The sequence below is a fragment of the Loxodonta africana genome, chromosome 3 (assembly GCF_030014295.1).
Source record: "Loxodonta africana isolate mLoxAfr1 chromosome 3, mLoxAfr1.hap2, whole genome shotgun sequence".
Classification (NCBI taxonomy): Eukaryota; Metazoa; Chordata; class Mammalia; order Proboscidea; family Elephantidae; genus Loxodonta; species Loxodonta africana.
Window position 1 is genome coordinate 135,059,643 of NC_087344.1, and position 22,645 is coordinate 135,082,287.

The 22,645-nt window shown below is 40.3% G+C and overlaps 1 protein-coding gene across 1 annotated transcript; it reads left to right on the forward strand.

Moving 5' to 3' along the window:
* Positions 1–6,729: 6,729 nt before the first annotated feature.
* Positions 6,730–7,122, forward strand: LOC100661913 (coiled-coil-helix-coiled-coil-helix domain-containing protein 2-like). The gene has a single exon (XM_064279963.1). It carries the CDS (start codon positions 6,730–6,732, stop codon positions 7,120–7,122), a length of 393 nt encoding a protein of 130 aa, XP_064136033.1.
* Positions 7,123–22,645: the final 15,523 nt, after the last annotated feature.

The following is a 22,645-nucleotide window of genomic DNA, read 5'->3' on the forward strand; positions in this document are numbered from 1 at the left end:
GGCTCATTTCCATGCATTCATGACAACTGATACTGATCGCACTTTGTACATGTTGAGTCTCCAACTAGGCTCTGGGCCTTTGCCTTATTCACTCTGTACCTACAACACTTAGCACAGAGCCCTGAAATTCAACTGCTCGGAAAGTGTTTATTAATATTTTTATTCATCCCAGTGTTAAACAAAAGAAGATCTATCCCTAATAAAGCAATAATATTTAAGCATGCAAAGGAAGTAAGTTCAAAGAAACAAAATTTAACTTATTATCCCTAATTTGATTATAATACTATGTCACAAAAGTTGAATTAATGTGGCAAATTAAAAGGTAAGTAGAGAATCAAGAGTAAAGACGACTTCTCCATGACTCTGCCTTACCTTAGCCACATAGCCCAGGTCCTCAGTGTCCAGAAGGACCAGAAGAATTTACCAAAATCAGTGTAGTATTAAAATACAGGAGTAATTCGGAATTGAGATCCTGGAACCATTAGGAGGTTTCTAAAATTTTAAAGCTGGGAAAAAGTCAAATGATGATTTTGTCAAACTCAATCATTTTGTGAATGATGAAACTGACACCCGGAACTGTCACTGATTGGCACACCTACTTAGACATACAGCCTGGACTTAAGACAGGCCCCCTGACTCCCAGCCTGTTTCTCTGTGGGTTACACTGACCCTGCAAACAGATCGATAGTCTGATGTAATAAGGTGACTAACTAGACTGCAAGTAGTAGAAAAATTGAAGCAGGCAACCTCAGAGTGCAACCCTTCTGAGAGACACCTGCTCTAGTTTATCGTTCTACACACAGAAAAATAGGCTACACATTCGGAAACTGTCCTTGGACAGCTATAGAATGGGCCAAAAACTACCCTTGACAAGATAACCACAGAACAGCCATAGTGGACCCAAACCAGTCTTAGCAAGATTTCTATGTTATCTCAACACTTCAAGAGACCTGTCGTTGTTAGGTGCCATCAAGTCGGTTCTGACTCATAGCGACACTGTGTACCATTGAATAAAACACCGCCTGGTCCTGCGCCATCCTTACAATCATTGTTATGCTTGAGCCCATTGTTGCAGCCACACTGTCAATCCATCTCATTGAGGGTCTTCCTCTTTGCTGCTGACCCTGTACTTTACCAAACATGACGTCCTTCTCCAGGGACTGATCCCTCCTGATAACATGTCCAAAGTTTGTGAGATGTACTCTCGCCGTCCTTGCTTCTAAGGAGCTTTCTGGTTCTACTTCTTCCAAGACAGATTTGTTTGTTCTTTTGGCCGTCAACAATCTTCACCAACACCACAATTCAAAGGTGTCAATTCTTTGGCCTTCCTTATTCATTGTCCAGCTTTCACATGCATTTGATGTGATTGAAAATACCATGGCTTGGGTCAGGCACACCTTAGTCTTTAAGGTGACATCTTTGCTCTTCAACACTTTAAAGAGGTCGTTTCAGCACATTTGCCCAATTCAATGCATCTTGATTTCCTGACTGCTGCTTCCTTGGGTGTTGATTGTGGATCCAAGTAAAATGAAATCTTTGACAACTTAAATCTCTTCTCCGTTTATCATGATGTGGCTTATTGGTCCAGTTGTGAGGATTTTTGCTTTCTTTATGCTGAGGAATAATCCATACCGAAGGCTGTGGTCTTTGATCTTCATCAGTAAGTGTTTCAAGTCCTCTTCACTTTCTGCAAACAAGGTTGTGTCATCTCCATAAGGTAGGTTGTTAATGACACTTCCTCCAATCCTGATGCCCATACTTCTTTATATAGTCCAGGTTCTGTAATTACTTGCTCAGCATATAGGTTGAATAGGTATGGTGAAAGGATACAACCCTGAAGCACACCTTTCCTAACTTTAAACCACTCAGTATCCCCTTGTTCTGTCTGAACAACTACCTCTTGATCTATGTACAGGTTCCTTATGAGCACAATTAAGTGTTCTGGAATTCCCATCCTTTGCAGTGTTATCCATAACTTGTTATGATCCACACACCCACATGCCTTTGCATAGTCAATTAAATACAGGTAAACATCCTTCTGGTATTCTTTGCTTTCAGCCAGGGTCCATCTGACATCAGCAATGATGTCCATAGGTCAAAAGACCTATTAGCTCATTATGTGCAAAATACATATAAGCACCCTGCCAGGGAATTGAACCCTTGTCTAGAGAAAATGCATGATCAGCCCTGAGCCCTGAGCCCTGTGCGAAGGTCAGTCCTGAATATTTGTGATGAATTTGCATTTCCTTGTCTGCTTTCTGTAAAAGCCCACCTCTTCAAGCTGACTTTGAACAGTCTTGGAGGCAAGAGCCCTGATTGCTCCTTTCCTTGTATATTCAAGGAAATAAAGATGTCTTTCTGATCTCCTACCTTGGCCTTTTGCTTGCTGGCTTTAACAAGTCACACTAAGTAAAACCTGGGTTTTCACCCAGCAACAAAATGAATAAAAGGATTTGATAAATCTAGAGAAGAAGAGGATGGGACAGAAATTGAAGAGGGAAGAGTCAGAGCATGCCAAGGTTTCATAACTTGGTGGGAAAGTGTTATAATTTCCAGCATGCAAATAAGCTTTTGATATACCAATTAGTTGTCTTTGTTCACACCCCTTTTCCCCCATTAGATTAAATCTTTTCTGCTCTGCATCCTGGCTTGTGCCCTAGGGCACAGACCTTTATGTCTTCTATCATAAGGGCTTCTTTGGCCTCTGGCTTCTGGTGGAGTTCAACCTGCGGGAGATACCGCAGGAGGGCAGAAAGCAAGCATGTGCTCTCTCACCTCGCTCCCTGTTGGGATGCACTATCCCAGTGGCTCTCTTCCTCTACCTCAGGTCACAGCTCCTTTCACTCAGCCTCATCCGATAACTCTGGCCCTGCCACATTCTGCTATCTATTCTTTGCTTGCCTCTTCAGGCCTAGAGATGACAATGGCTACACTGCTATTGCTATTACTACTTGTCTAGGTGCTTCGCCATCCCTCGTTGTTGCCCATTGCCCTGTCTCTTCCCTTGTAAAGGTCTCGCCGTTAAATGCTCTTCATTATCCCTTGAGTGAGTCATCTGTTGGATTTGATCCTCCTTCCCATTCTCCCTGTATTTTCCTCTCTCCTCTTCAAGAAAATGATGGGTTCTGTTTCCATTGCTTTAGGAGGGGGATATAACAGAGGGGAAAAAAGAAAAGACCCTTCAGACTTGCTGGATTTTCTTTCCAGTGGTTTAAACCCACAGGGAGATAGGATTAGAGGGCTATGCCCAAGAACCTGTGGATGATATATCCTGTAAAAAAGCCTAAAATTTTGACCATCTGTCATACGTAATGCTTCCTTCAACTGAGTCTAGAAATGGTAGTGATGAAACAGCTAGAGGATCATGGTTTAGCATGACCCAGGCCATTCAATCTCCCCGTCCCGTGTTTTCTCCCGGGTGTGAATGAATATAAAAGGATGGACTGGTTTGCACTCTTCTAAACCCATTGACCATTGCCCTCGAGTGGATTCTGACTCATAGTATCCCTATGGGACAGAGTAGAACTGCCCCATAAATCTTTACAAAAGCAGATTGCCACATTTTTCTCCTATGAAATGGCTGGTGGGTTCAAACCACCCACCTTTTGGTAAACAGTCAAGCACTTAAACACCAGGGCTCCTTTGCACTCTTCTACATCATGATAATTTTTCATATTTGTTAATTAATACAGAGTAAGCCCAACTCCAGGGCTCCAATGAGGAAGTACAAGGTGTAATTGAAGGTCATCACTCTTAGTCAACAGAGGTATAAAAAAAAAAACAAAGCAAATCACTGCCAAGAAACCAGAAGTAGTGACCTGGTCCTGCTCAGGGACTTAGACCTGGAATGAATCTCTTTCTTTCTGTTCTTCAGGTGGGGTGGTAGAGTCACAAGTCAGAAATTTTAAAACACCTTGAGGTCAGGGATTTCCTCAGCAGAGTCCTGGGAAATTATCTGGTTATGACTTGATGTTATCTTTAGTAGAAAATCAAAGGATGTTGTTGAAATCTGTCTCCTGAAGTTCTGAACTGTAATCCCTCAACAAAAAATCACTATGAATTTATTTGGGTCATGCAAGGAAAAGTGTCCCCTCTTCCTGATGGTCACAAACTCCCCTAAAATAAAAATAAAGACAAAATGTTTGCTTAGAAGCCAAGGGGAAGATTGGCTTGTTCATAAAAGAAGGGGAAATGGAGAAAGGAAAGAAGGAGACAGGAAAAATTCAAGGGAAAAAGAGAAATAAGGAGAAAGAGCAGAAGGGAGGGATGGAAAGAGGAAGGAAGAGAGAAACAAAGAGAAAAAGACAGAGACAGAAACTCCTGAGAGTTTAGTGGACTGAGTGTCAATCCCTAGCTGTGCTAAGAGGAAGTGAGGTGTTAGGAAAAAAAAAAAAAAATGGCTACAAGGTCTTCAGGGACAGATCATGAAGAATTCTCTGAAAATCAATAACAACTGAAGGAAACCATCCAGCAGGAAAACAAAGACTTCACAAACTAGGAAACATAAATGGCAAAGACATATTTGAAAGGGTGCTCCACGTCCCTTATAGTGAGGCAAACTGGCGCAGTTAAGTGCTAGGCTGCTAACTGAAACATTGGAGGTTTGAGTCCACCCAGAGGCACCTTGGAAGAAAGGCTTGGCAATTTACCTCCAAAAGATCAGCCATGGCAAGTCCTGCGGAGCACAGTTCTACTCCGGCACAGATGCGATTGCCATGAGTTGGAACTGACTGGACAGCAACTGCTTTAATTTTGGGTTTTATACAGTAGCCAGATCAGCAAAAGTTGAAAAGTCCTCCACTAGCAAATTTTTTAAGGTTGTTGAAAATTCTCAATTACTACTAATAAGAATATAAATTACACAAAATTTTGAAAATGTGTTTGATATTATCTGTAACGACTAAAGACACACATATCCTGTGATCCAGCAAATCCAGTTCCAGGAATTTGTACACCAGTGATTTGTGTACAAGAGCAACAGTTATAAGTAGAAAAAAAATTTATGACAACCTCAAATGACACCTTTTTTTCTAGGAAATCTAATTTTAATGGCTTTAGATAACTCAGTAAATGTTAGTCAAGAAGACATTTCATTCAGTGTTTGTATATTATACGTATTATGATTACAGTTATGAGAAAGACGTACACATGTATATGTTTAGTTAGATAAAACCCTACAAGTATACACCCCCCAGCCAAAAAGATTAGCAGTATTTCTATCTCACTGACAGGATTATAAGTGATTTTTTAAAAAAATATCTTTCTGATTAGATAACTTCTAAATGATTGCATTTTTTATAATCACAGCCACAAACATCACATTGATGCAATTTTCATTTTTAGGAGAATTCATTTAGTTTAATAAGCTTGTGATTTATTTACAAGATGAAGTAGAGAGAAAAAGCTGCTTGGAATGAGGGGTTTTATTGGTTCACTGGTTTTGGACAGCATCTTAGTTACCTACTGTGGCTATAGCAGAAATGCCAGAAGTGGATGACTTTAACAAACAGAAATTTATTCTCTCACTGTTTAGGATGGTAGAAGTCTGATTTCAGTGCACCAGCTCCAGCGGAAGGCTTTCTCTCTCTGTAGGCTCTGGGTGAAGGTCTTTGTCATCAATCTTTCCCTGTTCTAGGAGTTTCTCAGAGTACAGACCCTGGGTCCAAAGGACATGCTGTGCTCCCAGCTCTTCTTTCTTGGTTGTATGAGGTCCTTCTGTCTCTCTCTGCTTACATCTCTCTCCTTTTATCTCTTTTAAGATAAAGGTCATTCCCCAGAGAAACTCCCCTTACATAGAATCAGGGCTGTGACTTGAGTAAGGGTGTTGCACCCCACCCTGATCTTCTTTAACGTAAACTAATCTTCTCTCATTAGCCACAGGCAGAGATTAGGATTTACAAAAAAAAATTTTTTTTTTTTTTTAACAAAGGAAAAAGATCACAAAATGGAGGGCAACCGCACAATACTGGGAATCATGGTCTAGCCAAGTTGTCCCATATTTTGGGGGGAATATAATTCAATCCATGACAGAGAGGAAGTGGGGAAATGATGGAGCTGCAGGTATTTTTATCCCAGTGACCAAATCAAGTTATGGCAATAGCAGGTTGAGAACGGCAAGTTATTATGTTGTCTGTGTGTAACTACCTGAAAATAATTCGGAATAATCAGAACGATGTGTTTACAAATTGACTTCAATTTACATTCTAAACGATAAGCGTATGAATTGCCCAATGTGGGATGATCCCCTTAAGAGGGAATTTTGTTCTCTGAATCAACACCAGAGTCTTTGTCAACTGCCATAAGGGGTGGTAGAAATAATGAAGTCACTGGTGTTTAAGACAGGTGATTGCTTAGGAAAAAAAAAAAAAGACTCTTGGTAAGCCTGAGGCCTACATCAGTTGTGTATGTTCCAAGCTGTGAATCCATTGCCCTGCTTAACTTCGCTACCCAGAGGATTTCAGAATATGGTCTGAATTCAAGGCCAGGCACAGAACCTCAGCACCTTCACCTTCGAGTGTGCATTGCTTCAGAGGAGAGACCTCCATAGGTTACAAACAAGTTGTATGACTATTTTGTACCTCTTTGCTGTTAAATGTCTGACAGAATTTAATCCATGGCTTTTCTTTTTCATGTAACTAAAAACCTGTTTTCAAGTTTTTGAGACTGGGGGCTGTCTCCTCAGCTTTTCGCACATTTAGAAGCCAGTCTGCCTTGGAGTTACAACGCTGCATGGAAGCCAGTGTTGCACTTCCTGAAGGGGCCCCTCCTGCCAGCCAGGTGAGTCAGATGACAGCCACCTCCAGGCCAGCCCTGCCATCCGCTATTGGCTCACCTGCTGCTGCACCCTCAGCAGCCAGGTCTGGTGACCCAGATGGCAACCATGCCGACCATGTCTTTCTGGGCTCTGCTGTCCAGCACAGGCTGGACCATGCCATCACTGCAGGCTTCAGTGGAGTAAATAAAGCTGAGCCCTCAAGGGCTGACATCACTTGCCAGGAGCCTCAGACAGCCCAACCAGCATACCAGAAGCAGCAGTTTGGCCGTTGCCACTATGAGATGAAACAGTTTTTGGAGTGTGCACAGAACCAGATTGACCTCAACCTTTGTGAGGGTTTCAGCTAGGTGTTGAAGCAGTGCAGATTTGCAAATAGATTAGCATAATCAAGAAGTTCAAAGAGAAGAAATGGAAAATCTGCTGTTATGCCCAAGTTAATTTGGCATAAGGACTGTAGTTGTTAGTGACAATATAAAGTATACAAGCACCAGTTAAACCTCTCCCCCATCACGAACAGCTTCTTTGCTTCAGAATCATCATGGATGAGGGTGTTCTTATTGTACTGAGATGATGTCAAGTTTGGGGCTGGGCAAATGTTCCCGTGGCCTCCTTAAACTAGCTGTTGTGATGTTATTGTTTGTGAATTAATTAGAATAAAGTGACTTTCTTCAAAAAAAAAAAAATTTTTTTTTATTGGAATCTCTGACTCTTCAGAGTTTTAACAGCTAGGGGCTACCAATGTTAACAAAAAACTCCAAACATCTGCCAAAGGGCCTCCTGGCTTTGTCAACACAAGCGAAAGGCAAAGGACCAAGGTGAAGTGGTAGAGAACCTAGTGGTGTGTCAGAAACAGTGTGAAACAGAGTCTGAATCAGTTCAAGAGCCTTGGGGAGCCCAGCCAATGCAATCAGGACTTCACCTGAGAGGGAGGTGGTAGGAGACAGCTGGCTTAAAGGAGTGGACTGTGTTCTTAGAAGGGAATAGGTATTAGGTATGTTTCCTGGAGAGGAACTCTTAAACGTGGACGAAGGTAAATTCAAACCTCAGAATGTTGGTCTTGACTGGGTGAACTCTCTTGCTTCGGATGAGAATGAGTCCTGAGAACCTGGTCCTCGACCATGTAGCTCAGCTGTGGGAATTTAGTTGCAAGGTGGGATACTGGAGAGAGATCAATGTCAACTAAGTAATCAGCCTCTCTGGAACTAGTAGAACTTTAAACAATCGATGAGATCATGTGGTATAATCAATTCCCTGTTTTCTAGAGGAAAGAAGGGGCGTACCAAGGTCCACTTCACTGGAGTCAGATCAGCCAGAAGTTCCAGACTGACCTGTGCTAGTTATCTTCCCACGAGCTATTTATCTTGCTGCCACTCACATAGAGTGCCCAAGGAGATCCCCAACACCATCCTCACAGCTCTCCTACCTCCTCAGGATGGCTCATCTTAAGCCAGCTTTGGTTTCTGGATATAGCCCTGCTTTTCTTAAATTTATTAATATCCAAAGGGTTTCCAAGTGGTAATTATCCCAAATGTCCCAGTATAAAAGCCAGATTGTCCCAGTATGGTTGCCAAATAAATTGTGCTATATTTGTACAATGGAATGTTTTACAGCAATTAACATGACCAAACTACATTTACACCAAACAATACAACATATAACACAGCCATAATGTGGAGCAAAATGAACTGGAAGTTATAGACTATATACTGTTTAATTCAATTTTTTTAAAGTTCACAGTCAAATCTAACTTTGATGATAAATGTCAAAAGAGTGATTATCTTCAAGCAGAAGAGAGGGTTACTGATTGGAAGAGACACAAGAAAGTTTCTGCGGCATTGGTGATAGCATTCTGTGGAATTCTGTGACATTGTACACTTGTGTGCTGAGCATTTTTCAGTTCCTATATTTATACGAGCCCTGGTGGCACAATGGTTAAGCCCTCAAATGCTAATTGAAAGGTAAGCGGTTTGAATCCATCAGTCATTCTGCAGAAGAAAAGACCTGGAGATCTGCTTCCATAAAGATTACAGCCTAGGAAACCCTACCAGGCAGTTATACTCTGTCCTTTAGGGTCGCTATCAGTTGAAATCAACTCCACAGCACACAACAACATACACTTCAATTAAAAAGTTTTAAAAAAAATCTCTGGCAGAAGTCCTTATACCAAGTAAAAGCTGACTTGGGGCTTTTATTTATAAATGATTTGTTTCAAAAATAAATTGAAAGAAAATAAATGTACAGCTAGTCTCTGACTTATGGTGAATTCGAGTTATGACATACTGCACTTATGACCATCAGTGTATCTGAAACTTTGCATCTTCCAGGGAGGAGTTTACGGAGAAATGCATGCAGGGGATTTGGAAAAAAATTGCTGAGTTATGTGAACACACTCCAAGAATTTGATCAGGATAATATGATGGGAGAGATCGGTGGAAAAAACATCCATACAGCAAGAGAGCTAATTTTGAAATCAATGTCACTGATGTGGAATACTTCATAGATCACAAAGAAAGGGAACTGACAGATCAGAACTTAATGGATTTTGAAGAGGAAAGAAATGCTGAAGAAGAAAGAAATAACGAGGAAGAGGAAGGAGAGAAGTTGCCAAAAAATTTATAGTGAAATGATTAGCTGGAACTTTTTCTAAACAAAATCAGGGGCTTCAGTGGCTTGAAAGGATGGACCCAAATCCTCATCCCATAGCTAAGTCTGACAGGCATATTCAGGAAGCAGTGGAATGTTATCATGAAATACGTGAAGAAAAAAGGAAAAGGACCATAGAGACAACTCTAATTTTCTGATTGGAAACACCATCCCCATTTCCAGGGATAATTCAGTTGTTCCAGAGCCTTTCACAAGTGGAGTTATTATGGCAACTGATGAAATGCCAATGTCATCCAATTTTTCTTCATTGTTAAATTTTTGTGTATTTAAATATATCTGTAAGTTTATATGTAATGTTTCCAGACACCAAAGACAAATAAAGACCCAATTTATAAAGATACTGATAATAAAAAGCAGTAATACTGAAAACTAAAAAAAAAAAAATTAGATACTAGACTTACATCAGAACTGACCTATGACAGAGTCATCCAAACAGAGCCCCATCATTTTTAAGTTAGATATTCCTAACTAATGTTACAGTTAGCCAACAGAATTTGATTATGAAATCACTGGACAATTTAAAGCAAGATCTAAAGTTAAGATTCTTACCCAAGCTTTCAGGACAATAGGCTTAGATTATAAAATGACGAGTCAGTGTGCCAATTCGAGGCCACATTGGGGTACAGATTCAACTTTTACCTGAATGAAACTGGACAAGGACACAGATTCTGCCTGTTTCTCCTCTTGCTCTCTGTACTCTTCTCAGTCTCTGATTAATATTTTGAAATTATATGAGCTAAAGTTTACCTACACCTTCCTCATGAAAGTACAGATTCTGCTGTCCATTTGGACACAATCTGAAACTTTATTTCCTGACAGCTGTTATCTTACTGCACCAAAATACCATGTGCAAGAATAGTTGTGAAAGTAACTTCTGATGAAATTGCTGGAAAAGTGCTTGAAATAGAGCTCCTATTTCTTCAACAATTCAACAATTATTTATTAATGTTCAATTATGTGAGAGACCTTTTTTCCTGAAGACTAATCTTGGGATGCGTATACACTTTATTAATACATGTGACAACCTATGGCTGAACTTCAGAGTGGGTGAAGAATCTTTTTACTCTTCTATCATCCTTCACCTCACTCTTGATCCCTTCCTGATCTCTAAACTGCTATCATTTCATGTAAATATTCTCTTTTTGACTGTTTCATATTCCTATTGCCACTGTGGATTGTCCTCTAACTGCAGCTACCAAGCATCCTGGGTGACTCAGAGTCCCTGAGTGGCAAATGGTTAAGTGAAAAGTTAGTAGTTCAACTTTGTTGAGTAGCATCTGGGGTCTTAAAAGCCTGTGAGCGGGCATCTAGGATACTCCACTGGCCTCACCACTTTGGGAGCAAGGAAGAATGAAGAAAACTAAAGACACAAGAGAAAGATTGGTCCAAAGGACTAATGGACCACATTTACCACGGCCTCCACCAGACTGCATCCAGAACAATGAGATGGTACCTGGCTACCATCACGGACTGCTCTGACAGGAATCATAACAGAGGGTCCTGGACAGGGCTGGAGAAAAACGTAGAACAAAATTCTACTCAAAAAGAAAGCTCAGACTTGCTGGACTGACAGAGGCTGGAAAAATCCTGACAGTATGGCCCCCAGGCACCCTTTCAGCTCAGTAATAAGGTCACTCCCGAAGTTCACCCTTCAGCCAAAGATTGAACAGGCCCATGGAGCAAAACAAGACTAACGGTGCGCACGAGCCCTGAGAAAGAGCCTGGAAGGCAGGAGGGAACAGGAAAGCTGGTAATACAGTACCCAGTGTTGAGAAGGAGAGTGTTGATATGTCGTGGCGTTGTTACCCAGTGTCATAGAACAATGTGTATACTAACTATTTGATGAGAAACTAGTTTGTTCTGTAAACCTTCATCTAAAGTACAATAAAAATAAATAAATGAAGCCAGATAAACCATAAATTAAAATCTAAAAAAAAGAAAGTTTAGTAGTTCAAACTCACCCAGAGGCTTTTCAGAAGACAGGTATGGCAACCTGCTTCCAAAAGATCACAGCCTTGAAAACCCTATACAGTAGTTCTGCTCTGCACACATGGGGTTGCCATGACTCTAAATCGACTCAATGGCAACTAACAACAAGAACAACCAAGTGTCCTATACCTTAGGGTATTACTTGACAAAAATATCTCCTGAAAGATGAAGCAGCTCAGTTATAAGGAGTTTGTGTGTATTGCAGGTGCTGGTCATGTGTGTACGGGGATTTGAAGGGAAGCAGGGCTTATCCCTAACCCTGATCCCCTTTACCAGACCACCCAGCTGTGCAGTACGAGGAGTGTGTATCTGTGGGATCCCAATGGGTCTTTGGGGACTTGCTCAGTGGCCAGGCTTCTATTCCAGTGGCTTTGGTTGGGGAAACTGGAAGGAAACCAAGTATTAACTCACAGAGCTGTGCCTTTAAGGTTTAGAAGAGTGCAAGAAATGAAGACTGACGACAGTGTTACTACCTGATGGTTCATTGGGCAATGTAGAGATTCCACCACTCTACCAGCCTGTGTGTATCACATTCGGAAAGAAATGTATTGGCATATAAAATGCATGGTTTTATTTTAGGAGAAGACCCCTAAAATGATATAACTATGTTGGAAATGAGAGGTTCATAATTCTGGCGTTTCTTTACTATTTTCAATATAATAATTGGCCTGTGAGCCAAAGTTCCGAAACTGTCCTTTATATTGAGAACTCTAGAGAGCAGTTAATACAGCGAACACATGGTATATTGAGGTCCTATTAGATGGCAGCTCACATATTTATTCAACCAACATATTTTCAACACCTGGAGTTTATGTGGCAGGTTGTGTGCTAGGAGCTAAAGATATGATGAATATAAGGTACCTGAGATCAAGACAGCTGTAAACAGGCCATTTCAATTCTTACAATTACATAAAAGGTGCTATGGTAGGAACAACATCATGGTGAAACAGCAGTGTGGAGGAGGACACCTTATCCAGTCTCAGGAAGTCAGGAAGTAAGAGACCTTAAGGCAAAACAGAGTTTAGCAAATAAAGGGTACAGGGTGAGGAAGCAAGGTTGTTTTCAGAAGTCTGCATGCTGTGTGAAGAGGTCCAGAGTCAAGAGATAACACATCTAGCTTGTGAAATTACAAGGAGTTCAATCTAACCACAGCAGTCTAAAGCACCCTTCAGCTAGAAGGAATTCCTAAAAAGTTGAGTAGACCCTGAAAACAAACTTACCTTCTAACTCACCGACTTTACAAATGTAGAACTGGAATTTAGAGGCCATTGTAATCAGCAGCCCAGATGACTTTGTATCTGAAAATAAATTAGGAACTAGAACATTAAGGACTCATTAAAATGCCGTAATGAAGCAAGGTTAGGATACACGCCGTGTCCTTTCCAGTTCCTTATTGTAATGAGCAGATTCTTGTCATCAAGCTGTCTTCTGCCACTTCTAGTAGCATTAAGTACTTTCATACTGTCATGAAAATGTTCCCTTTTCATGAATTATTTCATTAATTATAGTAATTGTATTTATCTATTTCACAGTATGTATTAAATTCATAAGACAAAAAAGGCAAAAGACATTGAAGACTATATGATGCAAAGTTTACTTCATCTACTCAGGTCAAGGTTCCAGTTGTAACCATGGCTACCATTTTATTGAGTAGTTTTCCTGAGATAGATAATTTCATACATACATATATGTACATGTATGTATATATATATATATTCATTATTTTCTAAATTCAGTGGTAGTAACCCTATAATTTTTCTACATTTTTTTCATGTTATGATAAATCCTGGAGATTTTCTCATATTAGTATAGTCATTTTTGTGACTCCAGAGTCTTTCATTGTAAGTATGTCTCATGATTTACATTACCAGTACATTAAGGAGGGACTTTAGGATTGTTTCTATCTTTTGCCATACAACAATGCTGCGACAAATACGCTAATATATATGGCATTTGGGGCATGGGTAAATAAATCTATAACATAAATTTCAAAATGTGAACTATGTGGATCAAAGCATTGAGCATTTAAGTTTTTGATACATGTTGTTGTTGGAGTCATGCAGTCAATTCCTAGAGGACTGTGCCCCACATGGTTTCCTAGGCTGAAATCTTTAGGAAAGCAGATCACCAGGTCTTTCCTCCTGTTGAGCCAATGCTAGGTTCCAACCACCAACATTTTGGTTAGCAGCCAAGTGCTTAACCCTATATAAGTGTACCGATTTGCACTCTCTATAGCAAATATCGACTCAACGGCACTGGTTGGTTGGGTTATAGCAAATATGAGAGATTTCCTGTTTCCACAAACCATTGCCAACCCATTGTCTCTTCAGATGTGTTTTTCCATGCCAATCTTAGAAATGGAAAAGTACCTCATAGTTTTAATTTGCAGATCTCTTATTTTCAATGAATCTCAACATTTTTAATTTCTTCTTACATATTTGCCCATTTTAAAAAGGCAATTTTCTTTCTTTTTTTATTTTTATTTTTTGCTGATTTATAATTGATCTTATTCATTACCCTCATGTGTCTGTCAGTTTGTCCTACTGTGGGGGATTGTGTGCTGCTCTGATGCTGGAAGCTATGCCACCAGTATTCAGATACTAGCAGGATCACTCATGGAGAACAGGTTTCAGCTGAACTCCAGATTAAGACAGAGTAGGAAGAAGTACTCATCAGTCTACTTCTGAAAAGAATTAGCCAGTGAAAACCTTATGAGTAGCAGCGGACCATTGACTGATATGGTGCTGGAAGATGAGCCCCCCAGGTTGGAAGGCACTCAAAAGACAACTGCAGAAGGGCTGTCTCCCCAAAGTAGAGTCAACCTTAATGAGGTGGATTGAGTAAAGCTTTCAGAACCTTCATTTGCTGATGGGGCACTACTGAAAGAGAAGAAACAGCTGCAAACATCATTAATAATCAGAACGCAGTATGAAGTATGAATCTAAGAAAATTGGAAATCATCAAAAACGAAATGCATAAACATCAGTATCCTACCCATTAGTGAGCAGAAATGAACTGGTATTGGCCATGTTCAATCGGACAATCATACGGTCTACAATGCCAGGAATGACAACTTGAAGAGGAATGGTGTTGCATTCATCATGAAAAAGAACATTTCAAGATCTATCCTAAAGTACAACGCTGTCAATGATAGGACAATATCCATACGTCTACAAGGAAGACCAGTTAATATGACTATTATTCAAATTTAAGCACCAACCTCTAAGGCCACAGATAAAGAAATTGAAGATTTTTTATCAGCTTCTGTAGTCTGAAATTGATGGAACATGCAATCAGGATGCATTGATAATTATTCATGATCGGAATTCAAAAACTGGAAACAAAGAAGAAGGGTTGTTAGGTGGAAAATATGGCCTTGGTTATAGAAACGATGCCAGAGATTGCATGATTGAATTTTGCAAGACCAACAACTTCATGGCAAATACCTTTTTTTACCAACATAAACGGCGACCATACACATGGACCTTGCCAGATGGAATACACAGGAAATCAAATCAACTACCTCTGTGGAAAGAGATGATGGAAAAGCTCAATACCATCAGTCAGAACCAGGCCAGGGGCCGACTGTGGAACAGACCATCAATTGCTCATGTGCAAGTTCAAGCTGAAACTGAAGAAAATTAGAACAAGTCTACGAGAGCCAAAGTATGACCCTGAGTATATCCCATCTGAATTTAGAGACCATCTCAAGAATAGATTTGACTCATTGAACACTAATGACCAAAGGCCAGATGAGTTGTGGAATGACATCAAGGACATCATACATGAAGAAAGCAAGAGGTCATTAAAAAGACAGGCAAGAAAGAAAAGACCAAAACGGATGTCAGAAGGGACTTTGAAACTTGCTCTTGATCATTGAGCAGCTAAAGCAAAAGGAAAAAATGACAAAGTAAAATAACTGAACAGAAGATTTCAAAGGTTGGCTCGACAAGACAAAGTAAAGTATTATAGTTACTTGTTTAAAGAGCTGGAGCTAGAAAACCAAAACGAAAGAACATGCTCGGCGTTTCTCAAGCTGAAAGAACTGAAGAAAAAATTCAAGTCTCGACTTGCATTAGTGAAGGATTCTATGGGGAAAATACTAAATGATGCAGAAAGCATCAAAAGAGGATGGAAGGAAGACACAGAGGCATTATGCTGAAAAGAATTGGTCGATGTTCAACCATTTCAAGAGGTAGCACATGGTCAGGACCCGATGGTACTGAAGGAAGAAGTCCAAGCTGCTCTGAAGGCATTGGTGAAAAACAAGCCTCCAGGAATTGATAGAATATCAATTGAGATGTTTCAATAAATGGATGCAGCGCTGGAGGTGTTCACTTGTCTATGCCAAGAAGTATGGAAGAAAGCTTCCTGGCCAAGTGACTGGAAGAGATCCATATTTATGCCTATTCCCAGGAAAGGTGATCCAACAGAATGTGGAAGTTATTGAACAATATCATTAATATCACACACAAGCAAAATTTTGCTGAAGATGATTCAAAAACAGCTGCAGCTGCATATTGACAGAGAACTGCCAGAAATTCAGGCCAGATTTGGAAGAGGACATGGAACCAGGGATATCATTGCTGATGTCAGCTGGATCCTGGCTGAAAGCAGAGAATACCAGAAGGATGTTTACGTGTGTTTCATCAACTATGCAAAGGCATTCGATTGTGGGGATCATAACAAATTATGGATAACATTGTGAAGAATTGGAATTCTAGAACATTTAATTGTGTTTATGAGGAACCTTATATAGATTAAAAGGCAGTTGTTCAGACAGTACAAGTGAGTACTGCGTGGTTTAACGTCAGGAAAGGTGTGTTTCTGGGTTGTACCCTTTCACCATACCTATTCAATCTCTATGCTGAGCAAATAATCTGAGAAGCTGGATTATATGAAGAAGAATGGGGCCTCACGATTGGAGGAAGACTCATTAACAGCCTGATTTATCCAGATGACACAACTTTGTTTGCTGAAAGTGAAGAGGACTTGAAGCACTTACTGATGAAGATCAAAAACCACAGCCTTCAGTATGGATTGCACCTCAACATAAAGAAAACAAAAATCCTCACACCTGGACCAATGAGCAACATCATCATAAATGGAGAAAAGATTGAAGTTGTCAAGGATTTCATTTTACTTGGATCCACAATCAGCACCCACGGAAGCAGCAGTCAAGAAATCAAAAGATGCATTGCATTGGGCAAATATGCTGCAAAGGACCTCGTTAAAGTGTTGAAAAGCAAAGATGTCACCTTGAAGACTAAGGTGCCCCTGACCCAAGCCATGGTATTTTCCATTGCATCATATGAAAGCTGGGCAATGAATAAGGAAGGCCAAAGAAGAATAGATGCCTTAGAATTGTGGTGTTGGCGAAGAACACTGAATATATCATGGACTGCCAAAAGAACAAACAGATCTGTCTTGGGAGAAGTGCAACTGCAAGGTTCCTTAGAAGCAAGGATGGCAAGACTGCGTCTTACGTACTTTGGACATGTTGTCAGGAGGGATCAGTCCCTGGAGAAAGACATCATGTTTGGCAAAGTACAGGGTCAGCAGAAAAGAGGAAAACCCTCAATGAGATGGACTGACACTGGCTGCAGCTATGGGCTCAAGCGTAACGATGGTGAACGTGGGGAAGGACCGGGCAGAGTTTCGTTCTGTGGTATATAGGGTCACTATGAGTCAGAACCGACTGGATGGCACCTAACAGCAACATAGCAACAACATGAAGGTGCTAGCCTGACAATTTAGAATTTCCAATAGCACCAAATACAAAGCAAATGCACATGTAATCATAAACAACTTTCCACTTAATCACAGGGCAAGAAAGAAGAGAGAGCCCCTTTGGCAGGGTGTGCACATTGGGAATTCTAAGGTTTGAGTTTGCAGCAGAAGTTACCTAGATTTCAGAGAAACACTCATGCCTTCACCAGAAGCCTTGCATTGAGTAACAATTAATAGCAGCCTATCACTGGGACAGGAACAAGAGCACGGAGAAAGAAAGCATCCATGTGACAGTTATACAGGGTCTGCTAAAAGCTCAGAGAGGAACAGGAGTACTGAGACAAATTTGAAAGCATCTATGTGACAGTTATGAAGGGTCTGCTAAAAGCTGCAGGAGGAACTGGAATACTGAGACAAAATTTCTGGAACTCCAGGCCTTGCATAAAGAACAATATAGTGAGAGAACTCCACTGGTGGAATTTGAAGCTAATGGTACAGTGAATGTAGCTATAGTAACAACAAAATTCAAATCCAGCTGAATTACAACTGCATTGAATTGATGCTCACCGAAAACATCTTAAACCATAAATATTATTATATCAGTAACTAATTTGTTTTAAGCAATGCCTAACAATCAATAAAGAATTGTGAGAGATAAAGAAATCAATTAAAAGCTAACCATAAAGCAAGTAACAAAAACAGAGAGATCCAAATTTGGAGTAATCAGAGGACCTTTAAAATGACTATGATTATTATGTCAAAGGATGTAGCAGAAGGGTAACCAACACACTTGAATACATGGAAAATTGACAGAAAAATGGAAACTATTAATAGAGTCATTTACAAGAAACCCTGGTGGTATAGTGGTAAAGAGTTATGGCTGCTAACCAAAAGATCAGCAGTTCAAATCCACCAGGTACTTCTTGGAAACCCTACTGGGCAGTTCTGCTCTGTCCTTTGAGGTCACTATGAGTTGGAATCAACTCGATGGCAATGGGTTTTTTTATTAATAGAGTCAAATGGAAATACTATAAATGAAAAGCACAGTATCAGTGATGAATTCCTTTAATGGACTGAACAGAAGACTGAATATGTACATAGTAAAGGAAAAAATTAGAAAATGTGAGATAGATCAGTGGAATTAACCAAACTCACAGTTATCAGAACAACAGGCAGAACAGACATTACATCAATTTGTATTTGATTGGTAGGAGCTAAGTAGTAACCTGTGGTTCCTTGGTACTTTGAACCAGTATTCATTTTGTGAGTCTGATTCATAAGAAATCTCTCAATAGTGCAGTTGTCTCTGTAAAAAAAAAAAAAAAGGAAAGAAAGAAAAACCAGTTACAGTTGAGTCGATTCCAACTCATAAAAAAAAAAAACTACAGAGCTGAACTGCCCTATAGGGCTTCCAAGGAACAGCTGGCAGATTCGAACTGCTGACATTTTTGGCTAGCAATTGAACTTATAACCACTGTGCCACCAGGGCTCATTTTGCTCACAGACTCTTTCTATGCTGCAGCCCGAGGCTTCAAGTTTTTCTTCCATTCTTTTAGCTTGAAAAATACCAAATGTGTTCTTCCCATCTGGTTTTTTAACTCCAGGTCTTTGCACGTTTCGTTGTACTTTGTCTTCACAAGCTGCCCTTCGAAATCTGGTCAGCTCTTCTAGTTCATCATTTCTTCCATTTGCTTTAGCTACTCTAAGTTCAAGAGCAAGTTTCAGAGGCTCTTCTGGCATCTCTTTGATTTTTTTTTTTTCTTTCTTTTTAATAACTTTTTGCTCTCTTCATGTATTAGGCACCTGATATCATCACACAACTCTTCTGGCATTTGGTCATAAGGGTTCAAAGCTCCAAATCTATTCTTGGGTTGAGCTCTAAATGGAAGTAGGATATACTCAAGGTGGTGCTCCGGCTCTCATGGACTTGTTTTAATTTTCTTCAGCTTCAACTTCAATTTGTATATGAGCAATTAATTTTCGTCTGTCCTGCAGTCAGCCCCTGGCCTTGTTCTGACTGATGGTATTGAGCTTCTGCATCACCTCTGTCCACAAATACAGTGGATTTAATTCCTGTGTATTCCGTTTGAAGCCCATGTCTATAGTCACTGTTTATATTGTTGAAAAAGGTATTTGTAATGAAGAAGTCACTGGTCTTGCAAAACTCTATCATGCGATCTCCTGAGTCATTTCTATCACCAAGGCCATATTTCCCAACTTCCTATCCTTCTTCTTTGTTTCCAGCTTTCCCATTCCGATAATCAGTAATTATCAATGCATTTCAATTGTATGTTTGATCAGTTTCAGAATGCAGAAGTTGGCAAAAAATCTTCTATTTCTTCATCTTTGGCATTAGTGGTTGGTGTGTAAATTTGAATAACAGTGGTGTTAACTGGTCTTCTTTGTAGGCGTATGGATCTTATCCTCTCACTGACAGCGTTGTACATCAGGATAAATCTTGAAATGTTCTTGTCGAGTATGAGATACTGCTCATCTTTAATTTGTCATTCTAGGCGAAGTAGATTGTCCAATTTAAAATGGCTGACACCAGTTTGTTTCAGCTCACCGATGCCTAGAATATAGATCTTCAAACATTCCATTTCACTTTTGACAACTTCCAATTTTTCTTGATTTGTACTTTGTACATTCCACATTCTGATTATTAATGGATATTTGCAGCTGTTCCTTCTCATTTTGAGTCATGCTGCATCAGCAAATAAAGGCCCCAAAAGCTTGACCCCAACTACATGATTAAGATTGACTCTATTTTGAGGTGGCAGCTCTTCCCTAGTCATATTTTCAGTGGCTTACAACCTGAGGGACCCATCTTTCAGCACCACATCAGACAATATTCTGCTGCTGTCCAAAATATTTTCACTGGGCAATTTTTTCAGAAGTGTATCATCAGATTCTTCTTCCCAATCTGTCTTAGTCTGAAAGCTCAACTGAAACCTGTCCACCATGGGTAAACCTGCTGGTATTTGAAATACTGGTGGCATAGCTTCTAGCATCATAGCAATATGCAAGCCACCACAGCACAACAAACTGACTGACAAGTGGCGGGACACATTCATATGTTTCAGGGATTAAGATGTGGGGCATATTGGGGAGGGTCCATTATTCTGCCTACCTCAGAAATTCTTTATCTTCTCTCCAAAGTCTCCCATTAAGAGCCACTGCTGTATTGTTGGAATTTTTAATTTCTCTTAGTTTAAAAACAAAAATATATATATTTTAATTCCTAATACTGCAGCCACTTCTACTACTACTACTCTCACTACCTCTCATTCTGTGCTTTTCTAGATTAACCAACACCTTTTACTATTTCTTTGCTCAACATTACTTTCTGGCAATATTCCTTTTAGAAATATTTCTCTTCTTGCTGAAATACATTATTTAGTTCTTTCCATGAGATTCTTTTTTTTTTTATTCTAACACTTCAATGATAATTTTGCTGAGAATAAGATTTTATTCCCATTGGTGAGATATTCATCTGTTATGTAGGTCTTTAACATCGTCTCATGGAGTTAAAATTTTTTACCCATAATGGAGGCCAGAGCCAAGATGGTGGAGTAGTCAGACGCTTCCTGTTGTCTCTCTTACAACACAGACCTGAATAAACAAGTGAATCTATTATGTATGAAAATCTAGGAGCCCTGAACATCAAAGACAAAGTTGAGGAGTCAGACAAAGCAGCAGGCGGAGGGAGATACAGTTCAGACACAGCAAGGATTTGACAGAACTGAGCTGGCAGGTGCCCTACAGGCTGGATTGGCCAACATGCTCAGGCTGAGGCAAGCACTAGCACTTGGGAAGCCTTTTCCACACCAGGGGAAACTGAGTGGCTGAAAGTCTGCACAAGTCCCTTGAGTCAGGGGAAAGCGGCACTGAATCTACAAAAGAAAAGTTCATAGGTCTCATCTACCACACAGGATAATAATAAAAAAAAAAACCTTCCCGCCTTTGGGAAGTAACTCTTACACTTACCCATCCCATCTCTGCTCTGCTCTGCTCCAGTCCCAGTCCAACCGGCTTCAGTGATTGCTGTGCCCCCTGGGCCAGAAGAGGGACGACACTCCCTGAGCAATTCTCCCAGTTTAACAAACAGTAAAAAATAATCTGCCAGCTCCCCTAAGCTGGGAACTCAGAGCAGGCAGAGCCCTTTGCCTAGGCACAGGAGTAAGAGGCCCATGGACTTTGAATACCTTTCACCCCTGCCTAGACCTGTGTGGGCCCATTTCAACAGCATAGCCCTTCAATAGCACAGTACAACAGGGTGTATACCTGAAGCCTATTTTCAACTGCAACAGCTAAGGGGACTGGCAGGTTTGTGACATTAGACACCACCCTGCCCATTAAGTAGAGTCCTCCGCTACCCACTTCAGGGACCTGAGGACTGGTGGTTTCACCCACTCTACCTAGCCACCCACAACAGGGGTCTGAGAAAAAGTGGTGCCTCCCAGTCCTTGCAGCCCACAGCATTCAGTGCCCAAAGGCTGGCTGCAAAACCCACCCACGCAAGTGCTGTATGGGACAGGAACACCTCTTCCACCCAAGCACTCAGGGGTAGCATCATCCCCCTGCCTTGCTTAGCACATGACCCCCTACTACAGCCAGATACCTGTGCCTACTCCAATCACCCCTGTCCATCTAGAACTGTAGGTGACAGCCTGTACCACACACTTGCTGACTGATGACCGGAGCACCTGAGCTGAATCTATACAAGAAAAGTAAATGGACTCATGGCTCATGTACCTAGTAACAGCTCTAACCATCTGGTGACAGGATGTGAGGGATTCAAAAATGTCAATAATCAAAGTAGCTCATACAACTGGCCTGTTTGGGCATATCATATCAAAACAAAACAAGAAGCTGGGACACAGTTAAAAAAAAAAGCAAACATAAAATAAAAAACAAGTACAATAATTATTGATGGCTTGGTGACAACAGTCAATTTCAAATCACATAAAAAGACAGAACATGCTGGCTTCAGCAACCAACCAAAACAAAGAACAAAGAAACCTTCTGGAAGAAGAGAACCTCTCGGGATTACTGGAGGTAGAATTCAAAAGATTAATATACAGAGATCAGGAAGGAGATTAGGCAAAATGCAGACAAAGGCAAGGAACACACAGACAAAACAACACAGAAACTTAAGAAGGTTATACAAGAACATAATGACAAATTTAACAGGCTGCAAGAATCCATAGAGAGAGAGCAAACAGAAATCCAAAAGATTAACAATAAAATTTCAGAATTAGACAACTCAATAGAAAGTCATGGAAGCAGAATTGAGAAAACGGAAGCCATAATTCGTGAGACTGAAGATAAAGCACTTGACACCAAATTATTTGAGGAAAAATCAGATAAAAGACTTTTTTTTAATGAAGAAACCCTAAGAATTATGTGGAACTCTATCAAGAGGAATAACCTACAAGTGAATGAGTTACCAGAATGGGGGGCGGCCAACAGAAAATACAGAGATAA